At 34.1% G+C, this 20770-nt stretch overlaps 1 protein-coding gene across 1 annotated transcript in view; it reads left to right on the top strand.

Moving 5' to 3' along the window:
• LOC106714549 (small G protein signaling modulator 2) overlaps nt 1-18348 on the top strand; it is a 36842-nt gene extending 18494 nt beyond the window's left edge. The window contains exons 5-22 of the mRNA XM_045683354.1: nt 10251-10470; nt 10748-10865; nt 11899-12005; nt 12093-12217; nt 13136-13272; nt 13408-13505; nt 13650-13788; nt 14152-14333; nt 14568-14712; nt 14820-14979; nt 15277-15469; nt 15557-16082; nt 16235-16392; nt 16481-16605; nt 16799-16978; nt 17369-17495; nt 17582-17732; nt 18158-18348. Coding sequence (XP_045539310.1) covers nt 10251-10470; nt 10748-10865; nt 11899-12005; nt 12093-12217; nt 13136-13272; nt 13408-13505; nt 13650-13788; nt 14152-14333; nt 14568-14712; nt 14820-14979; nt 15277-15469; nt 15557-16082; nt 16235-16392; nt 16481-16605; nt 16799-16978; nt 17369-17495; nt 17582-17732; nt 18158-18246 — 2980 coding nt within the window. The 3' untranslated portion in view covers nt 18247-18348. The remainder of the gene's footprint in view (nt 1-10250; nt 10471-10747; nt 10866-11898; nt 12006-12092; nt 12218-13135; nt 13273-13407; nt 13506-13649; nt 13789-14151; nt 14334-14567; nt 14713-14819; nt 14980-15276; nt 15470-15556; nt 16083-16234; nt 16393-16480; nt 16606-16798; nt 16979-17368; nt 17496-17581; nt 17733-18157) is intronic.
• Nucleotides 18349-20770: the final 2422 nt, after the last annotated feature.

Raw genomic sequence — 20770 nt, 5'->3', positions numbered from 1 at the left:
ACGTTTCGTTAATGAATAAAGTAAAATAAAAAAATTGTCATCGGTTCTGCCTCAAATCGCACTGAAAGGAAGGTCAATTAATGCCTCGACTAGTGATGGGATTAAAAGAGAGTTGTAGTTACGATAAATGTTTATTGAGTATTAATCACTGAAAATGTTTTTCATTAAAACATGGTAAACAAAAAGATTTGTCACACTGGACACAAAAAGTCACAATTTGTTTAGTTTTCTTAGCAGCTTGCGTGCCATTCAATGTCAATCTTAATTTTTCGTAGCAACCTACGCAGCGCTTTCTTTGACCACCTCTTTGGAACAAATGATCAGCACATCTGCCGATAGGAAATCTTGAAATAAAATATATATTTTAGATCTCTTGTGTGTGTGTGTGTTTGTGTGTATGTGTGCGTGGCTTTGTGCGTGTACTTATCCGTTCATCTATTTTAGGCATATGTATATGGTACAAATTATGCCCTAGCGCGTAGTTATTTTACTATACCTGAAAGGAAAGGAAATTTCGTTTTTTTTGAATTTGAGTTTTGTTGTTTATTTTGGATTTCGTAAGTGTTTTTGCGTTTACATTTTGTTTTTTTACTCACAAGTGTGTTGAAAAACATCGTATGAGGGAGCATGATGATTGTTGGTCGCTCGGTTTTCTTGTAGAGATCGCCTTTGAACAATACCACCTCGCACGCAATAATCAACTTTGCTACCTAGTAGCATAACATACCAATATATGTCTTGTTTGCGTTTACGTTACCGCGTAGTACATATGTGAGAGTGTGTGTCTGTTTGTGTGTATGTATGTATGTACCTAGTCTTACTAATTTCAGTATAGCAGCCGTGACCACCGAAGAAACAACTCGAACTTTCCAAAAGAAGATAAAACTTCCTACTATTAAGGAATCTGGAATTGTAAACCAGAAATATAAATATAACATTAAAATATATGAGTAATAGGTACATCAAGTTCCATGCTGCAGCATTAGCAAAACAATCCACACTTAAAAAAGGGCAAAATTGCAAAGGGGATTTTTGTTATTGAAATATTGGATTTTAGTCATGGTGTGACGAGAGCAAAAGCTGTTGCGAATAATCAGCAAAAACATTCAACGTTCTCTCTACAAAAACGATGATCAGCACACAATGGTAAAAATTGCCACTATGAACTAAACTTCGAATGAAACTGTGACTTGCTTAAAATAACAGTGAAGAATAATCCACAACTGAGCACACATTTTAAGGCAACACCTATGTGCAAAACAAAATAATGATGATAATTGAGTATTGTTAGTGGTGAATGTGCGTGCGTGCGTGCGTGCGAATATTATATTAAGTATAAGACGTATTAATCGTGCTATTTAAGTAGAATTAGTTAATAGTAGCTTGGCTATTAGTGTTGTGTTTCTGGCTCGTAAATACATTCTGTGTCCGATTTATGCACTTTTGGTTCATCATAGTCACAGGCCACCCCCTTAAAATTCAAAGTTGCAGTAATTTAGGTTTTGTATGGTATAAGTAAAATTTTTACCGAGGTCAACATAGTTTCTCATAACTCCAATAAACATTTTCAAATAAGTCAGATGAAGTACCATCATTGGTTTAAAACGTTAAGGATTTTAAAATAAAGTTCTACGCTCAATCTTTAATAAATCCTGCCAAAACGTCCTCGAAACTCGAAACGTTATCGAAACTTTCCACAACACTAAGTTAGGATGCGCGGCGCCCGCGCCGCCCGCGCTTCGTGCAGTGCGGCCATGAGGCCTACAAATTTTGAGATAGATTTGACCTCAATCCGCACTAGGCGTAATTAATTTCTTTTCAGTGCGTTTGGGGCCTGTAGGACCTCATTTTTATCTAATTACGCCATTAGGCTAGATATCGCAAGAGAAACATTTCTATATATTTGTCTCTGTCGTACTCATAGAAATACAGATCTAGTAGCCTCCCGCACAGAGCGAAACAACCCGATTTTGACTGCCGCACCAGCGTGAAGTCACGCTTTGGGCCTATCCTGCCTCAATCCGCAGTTAACGTGTTAAATTATGAGTTCGTTTTCCATTATCATGTTTTATAACGTTTATTTTAAAGTGAAATTTATAAACTTTTAGCTGTCGCCCGCGACTTCATCCGCGCGGAATTAAAAAATCTTAATTAGTCGTCTATATATTCTTCCTTGGTGTGTTTTATATTTATGCCAAATTTTATCAAGATACGATGAACCTTTCTGTAGATAACTCCAAACAAACATTCACATTTATGATATTAGCAGGATTAAGTATGTCGTCGTTACATCCATTAAACAAGTTTTCAGATATGCAAAGTATAATATATCTCTATTCGTACTCCAAATAAAACAATGCTAATCAAGTTCAAAGGTTACATTACGTCAATTGTTTGCTTTAAACTTGGACTCACTCTAAAGCGGAGTGAACCGAGAGTTACGTGAGTAAATAAATTGAATAGATACAGAGTGTTCCATCATTTAATTCGAGCTTAATTAAAAAAAAGGTTGATTATTCTAGAAAGTTTGAATATATTATTTAATAGATTGTTTTAGTGACATACGTCTTTTGAAAACGGTTAGTAACATGTCTGAGTATTTGAGATTTATTATTTTTGTTACGAAATTAATTTTCAACTCGAGTTGTTTGTTAATAATAAATCATCAAACGAATATTATTAAAGCTAATGTTTAAATGGATTGATAGATGGATGTTTGTTTGAAGGTATCTCCAGAAAAGCTCAAGTAAGTTTTTTTTTTCGTTTGCTAGTTGTTAAAAATACTCTTCTGAGTAAAATGTATAATAAAAACTACTTTTAAATCTTTTTTTTATTATTTACAATAGCCTTTCGCTTCGATAAACAAAACGCTTATCGGCATTTGCCGGTAAGCGTTTTGAAGCGTTTGGCTTCGAGGAAATTGAAGGGATAATATAAATGTAGCGAGATTAAAATCGAACAGCGTATTGTAACGAACTTAATCGATTGATTTTCAAATGAGAATTTATGTAAACAAGAAAACAAGACGGAATTTATATACGTTAGGTTGATATAATTTTATTATGGAAATAAAGTAGTAAAGAATAATAATACAAAAGCTTTTATTTTAACGTTATTTTTTAATTATAAGGGATAAAAAAAGAATGGTTTGCATTCTTCTATTTTCTAATGATATTTACATACTACTAGACATTATTTTGTAAGATAGGAAATAAAATTAAAATTGTTTATTTTATGTTTGATAACTTTTCTGTTGTACATATATTATGTTTTATTATATACTAACTTTTACCCACGATTCCATCCGCGCGGAATAAAAAATAGAAAACGGGATAAAAATTATCCTATGTCCGTTTCCTGGTTCTAAGCTACCTGCCCACCAATTTTAAGTCAAATCGATTCAGCCGTTCTTGAGTTATAAATGGTGTAACTAACACGACTTTCTTTTATATATATAGATTATATAAGAAGATAGATGTATGACTTAACCAAAATGTGTCACGTATAATTTTATATAAAACAATATTATTATAAAAGAATACAACGTGAACAAACTTTGTATAATAAACAACATAGATGACGCATTACGTTATCATTCTACATAATTCATACTTTCCAATTCCATTTAAATATTTATGAAATATCCAAACACGTACCATGTAAAACGTTTCGCCGGATTTGGTTTTCCGTAAAGGGATAGGATTTGCATTACTAATCTTATTGAACGCGTAAGATATTATTCATTTTTAATATGTATTAAGATAATCTGTACGTGTATTTTATACTTTAGATAAAAGATCTAATCTTCTTACTAATATTATAAATGCGAATGTTTAAATGGATGGATGTTTGTTACAAGGCGTATCCAACGGCTGCATGGATCTCGATGAAATTTTGTATATTATAGATGTAAAATACAGTCAGGAAGAACATAGGCTAAGTTAATTTTTTTTTATTCCGCGCGGACAGAATTGCGGGCGACAGCTAGTAATATTATAAAGTGAACTTGTTTTAATAAGTAACATTGGAAACTACTAAAATAGGATGAAGGTATTAAAATTTTTAATATTACGTTATATTACAAAGGTGAGATGTGAATATTTTTTTCTTATTCTTTTTTCAAATTTCTTTTCTTTTACCCATCTCTTTTCTACATTACCGTGTTAACGTGTCGGGTGCAGTATTGATATTAATTAGGGATTTCACTACAATTTGGAAGCTTTATAGAAAAAACTATTTATCACGTAGTTATTCTAAATTCAAAAATGTTTTACTTAAAAGAATTTAGCAATTGTGTAAAGTTTTATAAACACAAAAGAAACCTATTATTTGCAATAAATCAATTCAAAGAAGCATCGCTTGTTCCATAGGAAAATATTTGCTTTAATTGCGAGAGCCTTTCACAGCGTACGCAAACAGACAAACAAGCGAATGTTTATACAACAGAAATGCATAATTCGTTTTTTTCATTTGAAATTTTGCTTTTAAATTTAATTCATGTTTTAGTTATGTATTACTTAACCTATTGACTGCTCCATGCAACTGGTTGCGGCAACACCGGCCCCGGGGTTGAGTGGCCAGTGCGTTCTCACATTTTTCTTTCTTTTTTTTCTTCTTGTTGACATTTATTCTTTGTTCTTTATTCAATAAAAAAACAGTCTTATGATAAAAAAGTTCGTTATTTTAATTTTTATTTAATTTTAAATATAAGAATATATTTTCTTCTATCGAAGGTTTCAGAACATCAACAAAACAACAAAATTACGTCTATAAATTTGAAGTGTTACAAACGTATTTCTGATGAATTTTTTTTTTTATTTAAACTAAATATAAGCACATTTTTTACGTTTCTTTCAGTAGTGAGAACGGATGTGGTATATCAGAATAGTCTCTCGGTACTTCATGATCCAAAGTACACAATAAAATCCCCAAACCGTTGAACATATTTCCATTCCATTAAGTAACTTACGACCTCCGAATAAATTTACCTACCAGTGAAGTGAACTGTTTATTTTTGCTTTTTTTAGTAGAATATTCTCTACGACAAAAACTATTGGGATCAAAATAAAATGGGAGCTTGGAAAATGTTGAAATAGGATCAAGAATGTGAATTCGATTTATGTTTACTTGCTCAGTAATCGAAAGCCGAATGGAATGTAAATTATGTTTGTGTGTAAACTTTTAGAAGCTCGGAGTGTATAAAGAAATTTTATTGAAATAGGGTTAAATTAAAGGCATGTGGTAAGCTGTGGGTTAATTCGGAAGAATTTTTTTTAGGAAATACCAGAAAAATTCGGTTCTCAAAGAAGTTTTTTTGGGATAGTTTTGGACGTATATTTTAGTAGTATTATACTTAGTTAACCTTAATGATAATCATCTTATTTAAATATATCGCACGACAGCATGTCTTATAAAATATTATAAAATAAAATGAACCTATTTCTAAAATTTATCGTTCAAGTCCTAAAAGCTTTTGAAAACTCAGAATAACATCTAATCAAACATTACTTTCGTTATTGTTCTCTCTTACGACCAGTGATAAATCTACTATAAAATGTTCTATGTGGACAATGTTATCCATTACAATAAAGTAAAGCTAAAGATAAAATCAATTTACTGCTTAGTATGAGATTGATCTTTGAAACACTCATCAAATTTTTACTTTTAAATTTAAGACAAGTTGCTTGAACCGTCTTTTATTGGAGTCAAGCCTTTCTTAGTGTGGATTTTTACAATCCAGATTTGTTCAAAACATAGTTTCAATGACATTAAGTGGTCATCCATAACTTACATTTTTAGGGGAAGGTAGGGGTCATCGAAGAGTGTCATTGTGTGGTAGGGGATGGGGAGGTCTCCCAAATTTTTTGGCATCACACTTTTTCCAAATATAATTTTTTTAAATATAAGCTACACACCTACTTAAAAATATTATTGAATTAAAATGGACATTAAAAAAATATATAATTTCAAAACACTGTTTTTTTTAATTACATAACTAGGTAGGGTTAAAAATCATGAAATTCGTGACGTAATTTATGGCACCTAAGAAGGCTATAAAAAATTTCTACAAGTGTTTTAGCAGTGGATATCCACATTAACGTCATTCAGAATGTTGTGAATTTTTATATATAGGGAGGGCCGCTAACCGCTTTCTCCTTTGCCTTTAGTATGATGGCCAGAGCCGTTGGCTACGAAGTTTTGTTTTTAATTTTGAAACAGATACAAAATTAATGTTAACTTTTAAACAATAATAGCTGTTAAAAGAAAGTTATTTCTAAATAAACACAATGAAGGAAAACGAAGTTATCAAATAATTGCTTTCAAACTGATTGCGGGGTTCAGTTTGAAAGCAATTATTTGTTGAAGCAATTACAGGCGATTTTCTAAAAGTTTTTGTTGAATGCCAAAACGTTTGGAAAGTTGTGCTGTCGAACTTTGTATGTGAATTATTTATTTGAAAAGTTTCAAATATAATTATTTATTGAGTAAGTTTTTTACGAATTTACGATAATCTGGTTATTATAAGTGTTCGTTTTATTTATTTATATAAAAGTAACAAAAAATGTGACTAATTCAAGTGTATTTTTACAGCCATATATAGCTAAACGTTTTTATACGTCTTAAGAATTTTTGAGCTTAGCCTGTTTTTGATGAAATAATATATATTGCGGAGATTTTCTTTTAGATATGATTTATTACCGAGATTATTCACTTTCAGTTTTCTGTACAAATGTTTTGTTTCCACTGAAATCTTTCCGACCAATTTTGTGAAGCCTTATGAAGATTTAGGTTTATTAGAATTAGTTTCACATATTTGTAACGCGAAGATAAAAAACTATCTTCGTTATTTGCTTCATAAAAGCCTCTGTAAAATATTTGATTAAATTCCCTCTAGCTCAAAATAAGCTGTTAGCGGAGACTAACATATTAAATACAGAGACATGATATAAGCACCCACCGTCACAATGGTTTAATGAAACCATACGTAACGTGATGAAGAAAAGAGATCGGGCTTTCCGCATATTCAAACGCGAAAGGAACGAACTGAACTGGTCTTCGTATAAAGTTATCCGTAATCTTTGCAATAAGCTTATTCGTAACGCTAAACGTCGATATATTAACCAGCAGATTGAAACTTCTTCTCCCGCTGCTTTGTGGAAATTTTTGAGGTCTCTCGGAGTAGGTCAGCAATTGCCTACGGATAGTAAAATTAATATTGATTGCAATACCTTAAATTCCCACTTCACTAACATTTCTAAAATTTCCCCATCAATGAAATCCGACACCCTCAATGAAATTAAATCTATACAAACCCCTTCTATTTCGACTCCTTTCTATTTTGCGCCAGCTAGTGAAGACTGTATCAGAAAAGTATTTAACTCCCTAAAAACCAAAGCTGTGGGATGCGACGACATTGGACGGGTCATGTTGATGCACATTATTGACCAAGTACTACCTATTATCACACATATTGTAAATTTCTCCCTCACGTCTAGTACCTTTCCAGCACTATGGCGTAAAGCCCATGTGATACCACTCCCTAAAACACCTAACCCCATTCTACCTAGCGAGTACAGACCTATATCAATTCTGCCTTTTCTTTCCAAAATCATAGAATCAGTTGCCCTCACTCAAATTAATGACTTCCTCACTAATGCCAAAGTGTTTAATCCCTTCCAATCCGGTTTCCGCAAAGGTCACAGTACTACAACAGCTTTATAAAAAATTACTGAGGATATTCGTTCCAACATGGAACTTAAAATGATAACAGTGCTTGTCCTTGTTGATTTCAGTAACGCCTTCAATGCTGTCGACCACGATCTCCTTCTAGCTCTTTTAAGCCAGCTGTATTTCTCTCCCTTCTCCATTGACTGGTTCAGTTCATATCTGCGTGGTCGCAGTCAAGCTGTTCGATGTGGTCAGACTATATCCGACTGGCTTGAAGTGGACACGGGCGTCCCCCAGGGCGGATTACTGTCCCCTCTCCTTTTTTCTCTCTTTATAAATCTGCTTTCCCCTCATCTCAAAAGTAATTACCACATGTATGCTGATGACCTGCAATTATATAGTGCTGCATCAGTCAATGACCTAAATTCTGCTATATTATCACTGAATAATGACCTGTCTCGTCTCCAAAAGTGGTCTGAAGCATACGGCATCGTAATAAACCCACACAAATGCCAAGCAATCTTTATAGGTAGTTCCCGCCAGTTAACTAAAATCATTACTGATGACATCCCGTCCCTTTCACTCAACGGTTGTGTCATCCCGTTTACGAGAACAGTCAAGGATCTGGGTGTCATTATTGACTCCGAGCTGCGATGGTCAGCCCATGTCAAAGAAATTTGTCGCAAATTCTATGCATCTCTCCATTCTATCATCCGATTTAAACACTTCCTCCCCGTCAAAACAAAGCTTACTTTAGTAAATTCCCTTCTTCTTCCCATTATTGATTATGCCGACGTTTGTTTTATTGATCTAAATACCGACTTACTGAACAAGCTGGATAGACTACTTAATAACTGCATACGATATATTTATGGTCTTCGCAAGTTCGATCATGTGTCGGATTTCCGATTAAAACTAAAATGGCTGCCCATCAGAGAACGTAGGAACGTTCGTATTCTCTGCACTCTTTACTCAGTATTAAATGATACAAATTACCCCACTTACTTAAAAGACTTCTTCAAATTTCTGTGTGAAAATCACGAGCTTTCTCTTCGGTCCTCTGATAATCTCTCACTATCCGCGCCTATTCATCACTCGTCCTTCTTGGATAAATCCTTCTCTGTGACAGCTGTTAGACTGTGGAACGATCTTTCACCTAACATTAAAAGAGCCTCCTCCAAAATTATTTTCAAGCGCCTGATTCGGCATCACTATGTTATGAGACTCCATTCATAAGTAGCCTTCTCGCTGTTATCGCTATTATTGTACTTATTAATCTAGAGTTTTTATTTATCTTATTCTTTTTCTTCCACATGTACAATGTTTTATTAATATTATATACAATATTTTATTTATACTTATTTATTTCTAATATATTACTGTATTACATAATATTGTATTAGTAAAATAGTATCTTCAATTCATATCTGCCCTGCACATAATTATACTTTCCTCTCATATACCGGATGACTGGTAGAGAATGCCTTTAGGCATTAAGTCCTCCTTGTACTTATAAAAGTGCTAAAGAATAAATAAATAAATAAGCAGAAAATTGTTAAAGTCAAAGCTGACAGACTTGTTTCTCGATGAAGAAAAACTGTCCTCATCGATAAACAAATCTGTAGTAAAGTGAGGTTATGTTTATGTGTTTAATGTTTATCTTAAGTGCATGTTGTTGATTGAATATATTTTTGTTTTTTTTGTAATAACGAGCGCGTCTCACCGTTAAGAACTACAGCTTGGCGAGATAAAATTCTTTGTTAAATCTTTTGTATGAAAAAATAATAAATAAATAAAAAAAAAATATTTTAACGTGGGTTTCTCAGACCAAAATCACTGTATAAAAGATATCGTCATCTTTGACAAAACAGAGATAACAATATGTTCGTGTTTATAGTAAACGGAGATTTCGATTTTAGACAGATATTGTTCTTCAAGCAAATGAAAATAATTTTTATATTTTCTAAACGTGTTGATAACTGTCGTCAATTAGTTATACTTAAAAAATCGATATAAGTATTATTTGTAAGTCTTTTTCTGTTTTATACATCATTCATCTTTCTTATACTTTTGTATAAGAAACAAAAGCAGTAAAGCGGATATTTCTTTATCATTAATGTTGCGAATAATTTCGTTTGTCCGCACAAGTTTACTGTCAGTTTATGATGGATCGTAAACTGAAACAATAACTTGAATAACCTTGCATTGCTTTTTGTTTGTTACATCGATAAGATTTTTGGCATCTATTTATTTATAATATGTCATAATTCAACTCATATTTTAAGAATTCTTAACTTCTTTTAGTGAAAGCTCGTCTCATCAGTCATCAGCTTGATAGAACTTTATCTCCCATTTTCATCAAACCAATATCTGTCTCTATCTATAACAATATAAGCATAATCAGTTTTTCTTTCAATATAGAGAGTTCAATACTGTCACAATTTACCAAAACTTTATATCAGACCGAACAGTTATAGAGATTAAAGCTCTATATTGGTGATCGCAACGTTTAAGGCAATCATGCATAATTTAAGTAGAATTAATATCTTAATCAGTTTTTAACTTTAAATTTCTCTTCACAGTTACCTTTGGATACGTATCGCTCTCTTTGAGAGGCAGTTGGCGAAGATAATCGAGCACTTAGTGAACAACGCGACGAGGTACTACGAAAGAGACGCATTAGTAGCCGATCCGGATTACGGCAGTATACTGAGCTCATTATTGGTAGGACCTTGCGCTCTAGAATATTCTAAAGCAAAAGCTCCTGTTTGTTTCTGGTCAGACCCACCAGCTGATGAATTGGTAAGGATTACTCGTATTGACATTTAAAATGCCTTAATTTATTGAATACTCCTCTTGTAAATGTTTTAAGTTTATTGTCGTTTTATGAATGGCTTCTAAACACCTTTACGGAACAATATAGGTAATATATAACAGATCTTTCATTTTTAGTTAAAAATTTTAAAAGCATTGTCTTTGTACAGTTGGTACGGCGATGGAAAGTCCTCAGTCTGATCTTGGCTCTACTAGTATTCTATTATCTACGTGCACAAGTTTCATGTTTGTATAATGATTACAGGTGCAAAGGCATCGCATGTCGGCCGGTACAACAACGCCACCTTCAGTACGACGACCGATACTTAATTTTAGAAGAAGTTTGAACGCTTCATCGGAGGATACGAGCGGCTCAAGTGCAGGTAATTTTTGACTTAAGATCACTAGCGTTTTAATAAGCTATTGTTAAAGATAAAAACTAAATATTTAATCTGTAATTCACGAGATCAGAGATTAAACGAGCGATGAAACTACAAAATTTGATCATTAATTGGCGACATCCCGAATATGAGGACGACATAATTTTTATTTAAAAGTTTAAATTTTATTTAATAATAAAAATTTTAGTAAAAATTTTAAAATTTAGAAAAATATTCACAAATGTAATAGAACAAGTTGTCGAACGCGACTCTGTCCGCGCGGAATAAAAAAAACTTAATAAATAGTCTATGTGCTTACAGACTATGTTCTACATCTGTACCAAATTTCATTATGGTAAGTTGAGCTGTTTCGGAGATACCTTCAAACAAATATCCATCCATCTAAACATTCGAATTTATATTATTACTAGCTTTTACCCGCGACTCCGTCCGCGCGGAATAAAAAAATGCACACAAAATAAAAAAGTTCCTATGTCCGTCTCCTAGTTCTAAGCTACCTCCCCATCAATTTTCAGCTAAATCAGTTAGACCGATCTTGAGTTATAAATAGTGTAACTAACACGACTTTCTTTTATATATATAGATAGATATTAGGATTAGTAAGACTAGTAAGAATATATACCAAGTTTCAATATCTGCAAGTTTTGTGATGACGAGGATTAATAACTCAGTTTAAATATTGATACAGCGCTTTTCTTGTTGATCATTCGATTAATTAATTCTCTATCACGAAAACCGGACTAAAGTTGATATTGACATTGACTGTCAAATACACTTAGTTCACGAACCTTTAGCCACTTAATAGATCAAAAGATATAATTAGGCAAAGAGTCTTTGCAAAACACATTTACATTAAAAAACCAAACAATATAAATTAAATTATCATTGGTCACTAAACGTCCATTTTCGAAAGATTTTCTCCAATTACCGTTACGTACTTTAGACTTAAGTTGTAGTCTTCTATTGAATAGTACATTAGGCGTTCATCAGATATTAATAGTAATTTAAATTTTAGCTACAGGCAGTGCGACAGGTTCAAGTGCCAAAGACTACGTGGAGAGCTTACATCAAAATTCTCGAGCGACTTTATTGTATGGAAAAAATAACGTCCGCGTTCAACCAGTAAGTTATCATTTTGATTGACATATTTCTAAAAATAAGTAGTAGCAAAAGTTATACTTGATGCGTACTTTTTTACTTTTTCTACAGAAAGATGTTGAAGAACCAATGCCTGGGTATTTGAGTTTGCACCAAACAGCGGCCGGTCTTGTTATTAAGTGGACTCCGAATCAACTTATGAACGGATATGCAGAGAGTGAAGGAGTTGATAAAAGGTATATCTTATTACATAATCTTCATTTGTTGTATGCTTAGATAAGTGCAGTTTGTTTTATTTTGTTGTTAGTCTTGTATTATAAAGTTATGTATCGTTAAATGTTTTATTTTTGCGCTAAGTAGTCGAACTAGTTTGTGTTATTCTTTCCATGGAAATTAATAAGGCTTCTTACAAACAGTATCTCAATAAAAATATTTATTAATAAAGCGATTATAAGTTTGACATTGACTTAAAGAGAAGTTCAATTTCACTTCTTTCTCGATTGATACGATTGTATGTCAATTCTTTCATGTTTGTAAGAGCTTTTGTAATTTCACTGCTGTGTATAGTAGATTCTATTCAGTTAGTAGTAGGGTGCATGTTTGTGTAGCTACCGTTGTCACCTAGTACACACGTCTGCTTGCCAACACAAGTGCATTCTGTGCAGCGTGGCCGATATGTGCAGCGTGTATAGGCGCCGCTGCGCCGGCCCACTCTGTATAGACTGGTATGTTTGTTGCTTTATGTTTTCTAGCTTTATTCTTTTGTTGTATACCTTTTCTAGCTTCGTTCTTATGTTTATCTTTTATAGCTTCATTGTTACACGTGTCTATATTTATTGACTTATTTGGAACTTTGACCTATCTTTCAACCACCTATAAATCTATTATTATCGTACATTTTTGAATCTCTTTTTAAGCGTTGTATTTCTTATTTACAAAAATGTTCTCCTAAAGAATTTATTTGGGGAATCATCATTTTTTTTAAACAAATGAGCAAACAGGACATTTTAAGTATGTCGAGAATTTGTAGCCATTTTGTAGGAAAAACTAGGGAGAGATATGATAAAGGAAGAACAGCTTGCTAAATACAGATTGGAATCCACGCTGACATGGGTGTTTGTCAGTATATGTTGTAATGAATTTGTTTTGTCCAGCGTGTACTGGGCGATGTCACTGCAAGTGTGTGTGTGGGAGGTGGTCTACGTGCACGTGCACCGAGCACGCGCAAGTGACGCTCTCATACTTGTGGGACAAGATGGCGTCCAACGGCCGCCAATACACTTTCCCAAAGGTACATATATTCTTCATTAGATTTTCTTTTCAGAACTAAGTGAGTTAAGCCGTAACAAATATTTAATAATGTGTTCAAAATGTTTTAGTAATAATGGACTGTTGTCGTTCTTTTTTTATGATTTTATTTCCTTAGGTGGTCACCTTCTTTCGTTCCTGAGTAATTTGGAAACTGGTCTTCTACCTCATGGTCAGTTAGACCCACCACTTTGGTCGCAAAGGGGAACTGGCAAGGCAAGTAAATTAAAATATTTTATATTACATTTATAGTAACAGTTAGTATATACACAATATTACTGTGCTGAAGTTTTCAGATGTTTTATGCTTTTAATTTTCATTGACAGTTAATTATTGTATCATTTATTATTATCAATTCAGGTATTTGGTCGTGGTAAGAGTCGACGACGACCGATGCCGAGTCTCTGTGAGAGTGGCGAGACGGAGGAGACCGAATGGGAGGATGTGGCTGGAGACTACGTGTTCCGTATTGTCAATAATGCAATCGCAGATAGAGAAGGTAAATAAAGCGAATGCTGGATACACGTGTTAAAAATATACTTAAGTGTATAAATTCATATCTTTAATAGCTTCTGCTGATGGCTTTACTTAAGAATCGTGTCGTCTTTACAGTCAAACTGTTTTATATGTGTCATAAAGAACTCTAGAAATGTCCACCTCTATACCAAATCGCACCAGAACTACAATTCGATACAGCCTTTCAATTTATGTCTCACTGCCTGTTAATCAACAAATGGTAACTTAATCAATCCCATGATGGGGATTGCTCATACTAAATCTCATATAGTAAGGGACGCTTTTAGTAATCCTGTGTGTGACAGTATGTTACTTAATTATTAATGCAAATAAAAATAAATTCCAGCGATGCGTCACTCACTACTAGAGCGTGCGGTGCAGTCACCTCCGAGGACGCCTCGACGTCCGCTCGCATCAACATCTACTACGTCATCGGACTCATCCACAATGTCTGTAGACTGTCCGCCCTCGGCCATCATCAATGGACAACCACCACTCACGCCAGCGCAGATACCTCCTATTGAACAGGTAATAAGGTTTTCGTAAAGCGAAGGAGATATCTAAAGGTTAACTTAACCTAACTTTAATATTATAGGATAATTGCAAAGTATATATTTAATCACTGACAGCCTAGTTAAGCTATACTCAAGCATTATTTTTTTTGATTGTGCAAGAGGCAGTAAGAGTCAGTTCATTTGAACTTAATTATTGGTACACCTTTCGCTTTTAGTGTTTACGTTAATTTTTATTTATGTTTCGTAGACTGCGTCGATCGAGCTGGTCTGTAGTACGATGCGTCGACAGATAATATCACGAGCGTTTTACGGCTGGCTTGCGTATTGCAGACATTTGTCTACAGTACGGACTCATCTTAGTGGCTTAGTCCATCCTAATATCGTTCCTACAGGTTTGTTATTTTTGATATTTTATAGTTGATTTTTCTTATATGTATATTCATTTTAGTTGTTTGGTTATTGACAAGTGTACCTGTATATTTTTTAATCACAATTAAAGATGGCGCTGAGTCTGGTCTGACTGAGGAGATATGGCTATCTATGATGGACGAGAACGGCGCAGTGCACAACGGTGACGAGATCTACCGGCTCGTGTACTACGGCGGCGTGCAGCAAAACATTCGTCGCGACGTCTGGCCTTATCTGCTAGGATATTACGAGTTGGTATTGTTATCATACCGTCTAGTCAAGCAGTCAGTATAGACAACGTTCATGCGTACAAGCTTCCTACATAAGTACTTGTGAGAGATAATAGTTTAAATACCTGGTTTTTGCCAAAAGAGAATTAAAAGGAGTTACAAATAGCGTCAAATACTTTATATAGTCAATCGGTTTATCTTAAATATATAGGTAGTAATTCAGAATTAATTAACCTACAGCATCTTTTTTTTAGTTCATTATAAATTTATTATTGTTTAACAAATAAAAGAAGTAGTGTTACCATTTTATAATTTCAGATTCGGCTCAACATCTGAGCAAAGAAATGAACAAGACGCGGCTTGTAGACGTCAGTACGAGACCACGATGTCCGAGTGGCTTTGTGTGGAAGCCATCGTGAAACAACGCGACAGAGAAGCCACTGCTGCCTCTATAGCACGGCTCACTGAGGCTGCAGGAAGAGCTACAACTGCAGCTGTGGAAACCGGTGATGTAAGCAAAATTAAACAAAACAATACTATCTGTATTATTATCTGAAATCACATAAAATCGCTAAGTAAGAACTTTTTATCTGTACAGGTATTCGAAGACGACTGCAGTGTCATATCTGACAATCCACCAATCGTATCCCCAGAACCGAGTGAAAGAGAACACAAGCCTGAAGGCAAGCCAGTGCTTTCTCGAGCACCGAGCATAGACGAAGTTGAAAATATCGAAATGGATTCAGAAGAGAAAAGAAGAAACGAAAGCAAAGTTAACGGAGAGACTGATGGAACCAGTGATAGCAAAGAGCCTGTAGATGTAGACAGTTTAAATGATATCGACGATGACGAAGTATATATTAAGAGTGTCGTAGAAAATCCTGACATGCGAAGGGAAAGTATAGCTGAAATTAAAAGGCTGGCAGAGGGCATTGTTCAGAAGGGTGATGGTAGGGGATTATTATGCAGCGTGGATAGTGGTAATATGACGATGAATGGTAACGACGTAAAGTCCTCGATGGAAGAAATCCAGTCACCACAACAAAAGCACGCCAGTGTGATAATAACCAATCCTTCCGTGGATTTAGCTGCTTCTGGATCACCTGCATCCGGTGGTACAACTGGTAAAATATTTACTATTTTAAGTTCTCTTTGACCTTCAACCTACTTCAACTATTTCATAATGTAATTTAACAGTACTCAGTATCTATTATACTCTGTTTCTTTTTATAATTTTTTAAATATTCCTACCGAAATAAACATTGTCTATTTACAGCTAACGTGAGTCCTGCCCGAAGTCCTTTGGGTGTGGTTCGCGAGGAATCCCACTCGGCAGGTGCATCGTTCGATACTTTGGAGCCGAGTGGAGATGCGCGGCCTGACAATAGGTCAAATTGCGTTTCCCCAGCTAGCTCCAATGGTGGTGTTTACTCGGTAGGTATTCAGTAACTGATAATTTTACTGTCTAATAACTATTTGAGAAAATTCTAGATTTATTCACACCGTGTCGATGTTGTTTCAGAACGAGTTGGTGGAAAGTTTCGCTTTGAACTTACATCGAATAGAAAAAGATGTACAGAGATGCGATAGAAACTACCCATTCTTCACCGACGAGAACTTAGATAAATTGAGAAATATTATGTGCACGTAAGTTTTTAGATAAATATCTTAAATTATGTATATCTTGTTATTTTCATCAATGTTCCCTATTTCACTAAACGAGTATCATGAGCTACCACCATTTTATAATAGAAGTGCCGAATTGTCGCGGCTTCATATAATATACAAAATGCGTGGTCACTTGGTAGAACAAATACCGTCTATCATATTCTACCTGCAGATACGTGTGGGAGCACTTGGAGACAGGATACATGCAGGGCATGTGCGACCTGGCCGCGCCGCTGCTGGTCACAATGCGCGAGGAGGCCGCCGCGCACGCGCTCTTCTCCCGCCTCATGCGCCGTGCTAAAGACAACTTCCCAACCGGACAGGCGATGGATGCGCACTTTGCGGATATGCGGTAAATGCACACCATACAGTACTAAGTTGGGAATTTTAAAAAGAAGAGTAAATACTTAGATATTTTAAACACGAAAATAGTCTTGTAACATCTATAGGTACTAAATTATGAGTCCAAAATTTTAAGTCTATGTAAGTTCGGTTATACAAAGAAACTATACTAAGTAATTCGTAGTGTTTTTTCTTTTACTAACTGATAATGTAAAGGATGATAAGGTTTAAATTATCCAATATAAACAAGTTGTAGTATTATTTTTTATTACGATTCATATATTAAAATCGCTGGACTGAAAAAGTTTCATTTTCCAAAATGTATGGCAATCTAAAAAAAGAGCTTAACTCTAAATCTTGGATTCTATTCAAAATTCTTACTATGTATCTGTGTCTTCAGATCATTAATTCAAATCCTGGACTGCGAGCTGTACGAATTGATGCACGCGCACGGAGATTACACGCACTTCTACTTTTGCTACCGCTGGTTCCTTCTCGACTTTAAGCGAGAACTGCTCTATCAAGACGTAAGATTGTTCTATCCTTTCATAGTCTAAGATTACCTTATAATTAATCTCTATTGAATATATGTATAATGGTGAGTGTTGTGCAGGTGTTCGCGGCGTGGGAGCTGATCTGGGCGGCGCGGCACGTGGCCTCCGAGCACATGGTGTTGTTCATAGCCCTAGCACTGCTCGAGACATACCGTGACGTCATCCTCGCCAATTCAATGGATTTTACTGATATCATCAAGTTCTTTAATGGTGAGACGTTTGAAACTATTTGATGTTGCATAAAATAACAAAGAGCCGTTATCTGTCACACTCATAGAGGTTAAATTATAGACCTCTAGTGACTCCTAAATTAGAGCGTTACGGGAGTCACATAGTATAAGTGTGCTAAATTGATGCTATGGGTAGCCAATGAACGATCCTGGGTGCGGCATTAACACTAACTTGTTTTTATAGTATAAAACTGATAGATAATTTTGTAATTAGTCCAACGGCTGGCTGGATGTTTGTTATTACGTATCTGCAAAAAAATTTACGGATTTCGATGAAATTGGACACAGATTTAGAAAAAAGTCTGGAAGATTGGATAAGCTGTCGATAAAATAGTTTTTTACCATCCATTTTACATTCATTTATTGTGTTTCTACATGATTTTAATTAGTACATATTTTTTCCAGAAATGGCGGAACGTCACGACGCGTCTGCGGTACTTGCTTTAGCGAGGGATCTAGTGTTACAAGTCCAAACACTAATAGAGAACAAATAAATATTATATCCTTATATTAAGAATAGATAAATTAACTTGACGAAAATAACTAGCCGTACGAATGTATGAGAGATGTTATGTCTTTAGAAGTAACACTTCTTTATAGCCTGTTAGTTAAATATGATTCTTGTCACAGATATGTAGTATAACGCTTGCACTGTCTTTAGATTCATATTAATTATGTTCTGATATAATCAATCTATGCCTTCTTCCACGTTTAGTCTAAAGTTGAGTATAGACTAAAGTATTTACTTGTTACAAAACAATCAGCCACTTTATAATATGGATTTAGTGTATTATGTTCACAAACAAGATGTGCTTTAGAAAATGTGCTATTTATTAACTTTATTGGAATTTATTGCAATTCGTTAGAACGTTCTGTTACTTAGAAATGTTCGATTAAATTCTCAAGTGTATGTATCTACTTTAATATAGATTATTCGTGGATGTACTGTTCGTAAGAAACGGGATTCTTACCACGATTAGGCTGTTTGAGGTCCCGATATTTCGGCACAGTTGCATGCTCCATGTTCACGGGTTGACTGGTGTTGTGTGGTAGTGTAAAAACAGCTAATCGTAGTAAGAATTCCGTTTCTTACGAACAGTATATTAGTAAAAAACACGAAAGTTTTAAGTTATATATTCGTGGATGGATTCTTGTGAAATTTTAGGCAGTGCAAACTCATACCTGAGACATAACAACGTGAATCAATGATGAAAAGAGTGTTAAATTACTAGAAATATAGAGTAATGCACACAGGCGTGCCAAACATACATAATGCGTTATATTCAATCCAAAGAATTTGGTAGTGGTAGGATGCTTGTAGTTAAAAAATGACCCGTTTGTCTTCAAAAACACAACTCACTAAAGGGATGATTTTATTAAAGAAATAGTTCTCGAATAATTCATTATACTAGAATTTTTTGCATTATTTAAATTTGAGCATTTATTGTAGATATACGCGACATAATATCTATGGCGTATTCAATACACTTTACCTTAAGAAATGTACTTAAATTTAAAATATATATATTTTATACCTATTTAAGAAATGCATATTTAAAAATTCCATATTTACGATTTATAATATTTCTAGCCCTATTCATTTATGATGTTTTGCTTTCCAGTAGATGTTTGTTTAAATTGAAATATATTTCCTTAAAATATTAGTTTTAATTTTGAAGTGTACTTAGTTCACAAATTATAGTGATTTTATTATAAAATTATTAAGTTATTTAAACTAAAATATCATTTTACCTTTAGGTAACCGCCGTAAAAAATGTGTGTTCAATGGAACGTTATTTTTCATGTTATTTTAGTTTCATATGCATTTTAAGGTATTAATTTTTATATGCAAAGATCCTGCTAGTAACTGTTTCAGCTGTACTAGCACCTTGGTGAAGATTTCTACAGACTCCTCTCTTTTTAACATGCCTTTGGGGTTAATAATGTTATGAGAGACTGCTTAATTCTGTAGACCTGTGGTGCTCCTTTCTGTCCTTTAATAATAATCAAAATCGATGTGACCTTGTGCAATCACGAAACCCACCCAACAAACAAGAGCCCAAACCACACTTAAAGACATCTGGATACAATCAACACCACAGACCAAGCTCTATGAACTGGATTGTGGCGAAATCAAAAAGGACCGCCATTATAAAAGAAATTGAATCTTTCTGTCCTTTCTGGGCGGTCGCTCAAGCGCGCCCTATCCTAAAACAGGTCGATCTTACTACGCTAATTCTATGAAGCCTTCCCCTCCCGTGCCTTTTAAAAATTATTTAAGATCCTGTTAATGTTTTCCAAATGTTTATGAATAAAATTTTATCAGAAATTATTTTTAAGTATAACTTGGTTATACTTCGCTCATATTTATATAACTGATGAAATCCATTTTTGACAGCATGGTAGAATGGCGATATTAGTATTCCATAGAACCATGGGTTTCCTGAGACGAAACTTTCGTTAAACAACGTACTAAAACATATTTTCGTCCTACTTATTCTCCACTAAAAAAACAACGTAAACAACATATTTATCAGTGAAAATTTTGTATTAAAATGTAAGCTATGGTTTTGTAAAATTAATCCATTTTAAAACAGAAGACAAATTTTATGTATATACCCTACATTTACCACCTAACTTGTGAATCACGTGTTATCATAAATCTGCGTTGTTATTTAACAAAACAAATTATATTTTTAAATATAGTGTTAGTAAATAGACATATAATAATAATGACATATAATAATAATGACATATAATAATATGTTATCCGATCATATTATGTCGGGGAAGTACTCGTTATAGTCAATATGATGATACACGAGTCCATTTAACACTCGGTAAGTTGTGTTCCAAGGAAATTGTAATCCTCAGTTTACACTGATGTAACACTTATACATTCAAAGAATTAAATTTTTAAATTAATATATACAAAACCTGTCAGAAGATATATGTATGTAACGCGTAACGTATGTATGTAGCGCTGGCTTAATCAGTAAATATGGTCACACAAGGATA

This window comes from Papilio machaon, chromosome 21 (genome assembly GCF_912999745.1).
Source record: "Papilio machaon chromosome 21, ilPapMach1.1, whole genome shotgun sequence".
Lineage (NCBI taxonomy): Eukaryota > Metazoa > Arthropoda > Insecta > Lepidoptera > Papilionidae > Papilio > Papilio machaon.
This window is presented reverse-complemented; position numbering and strand designations above follow the sequence as displayed.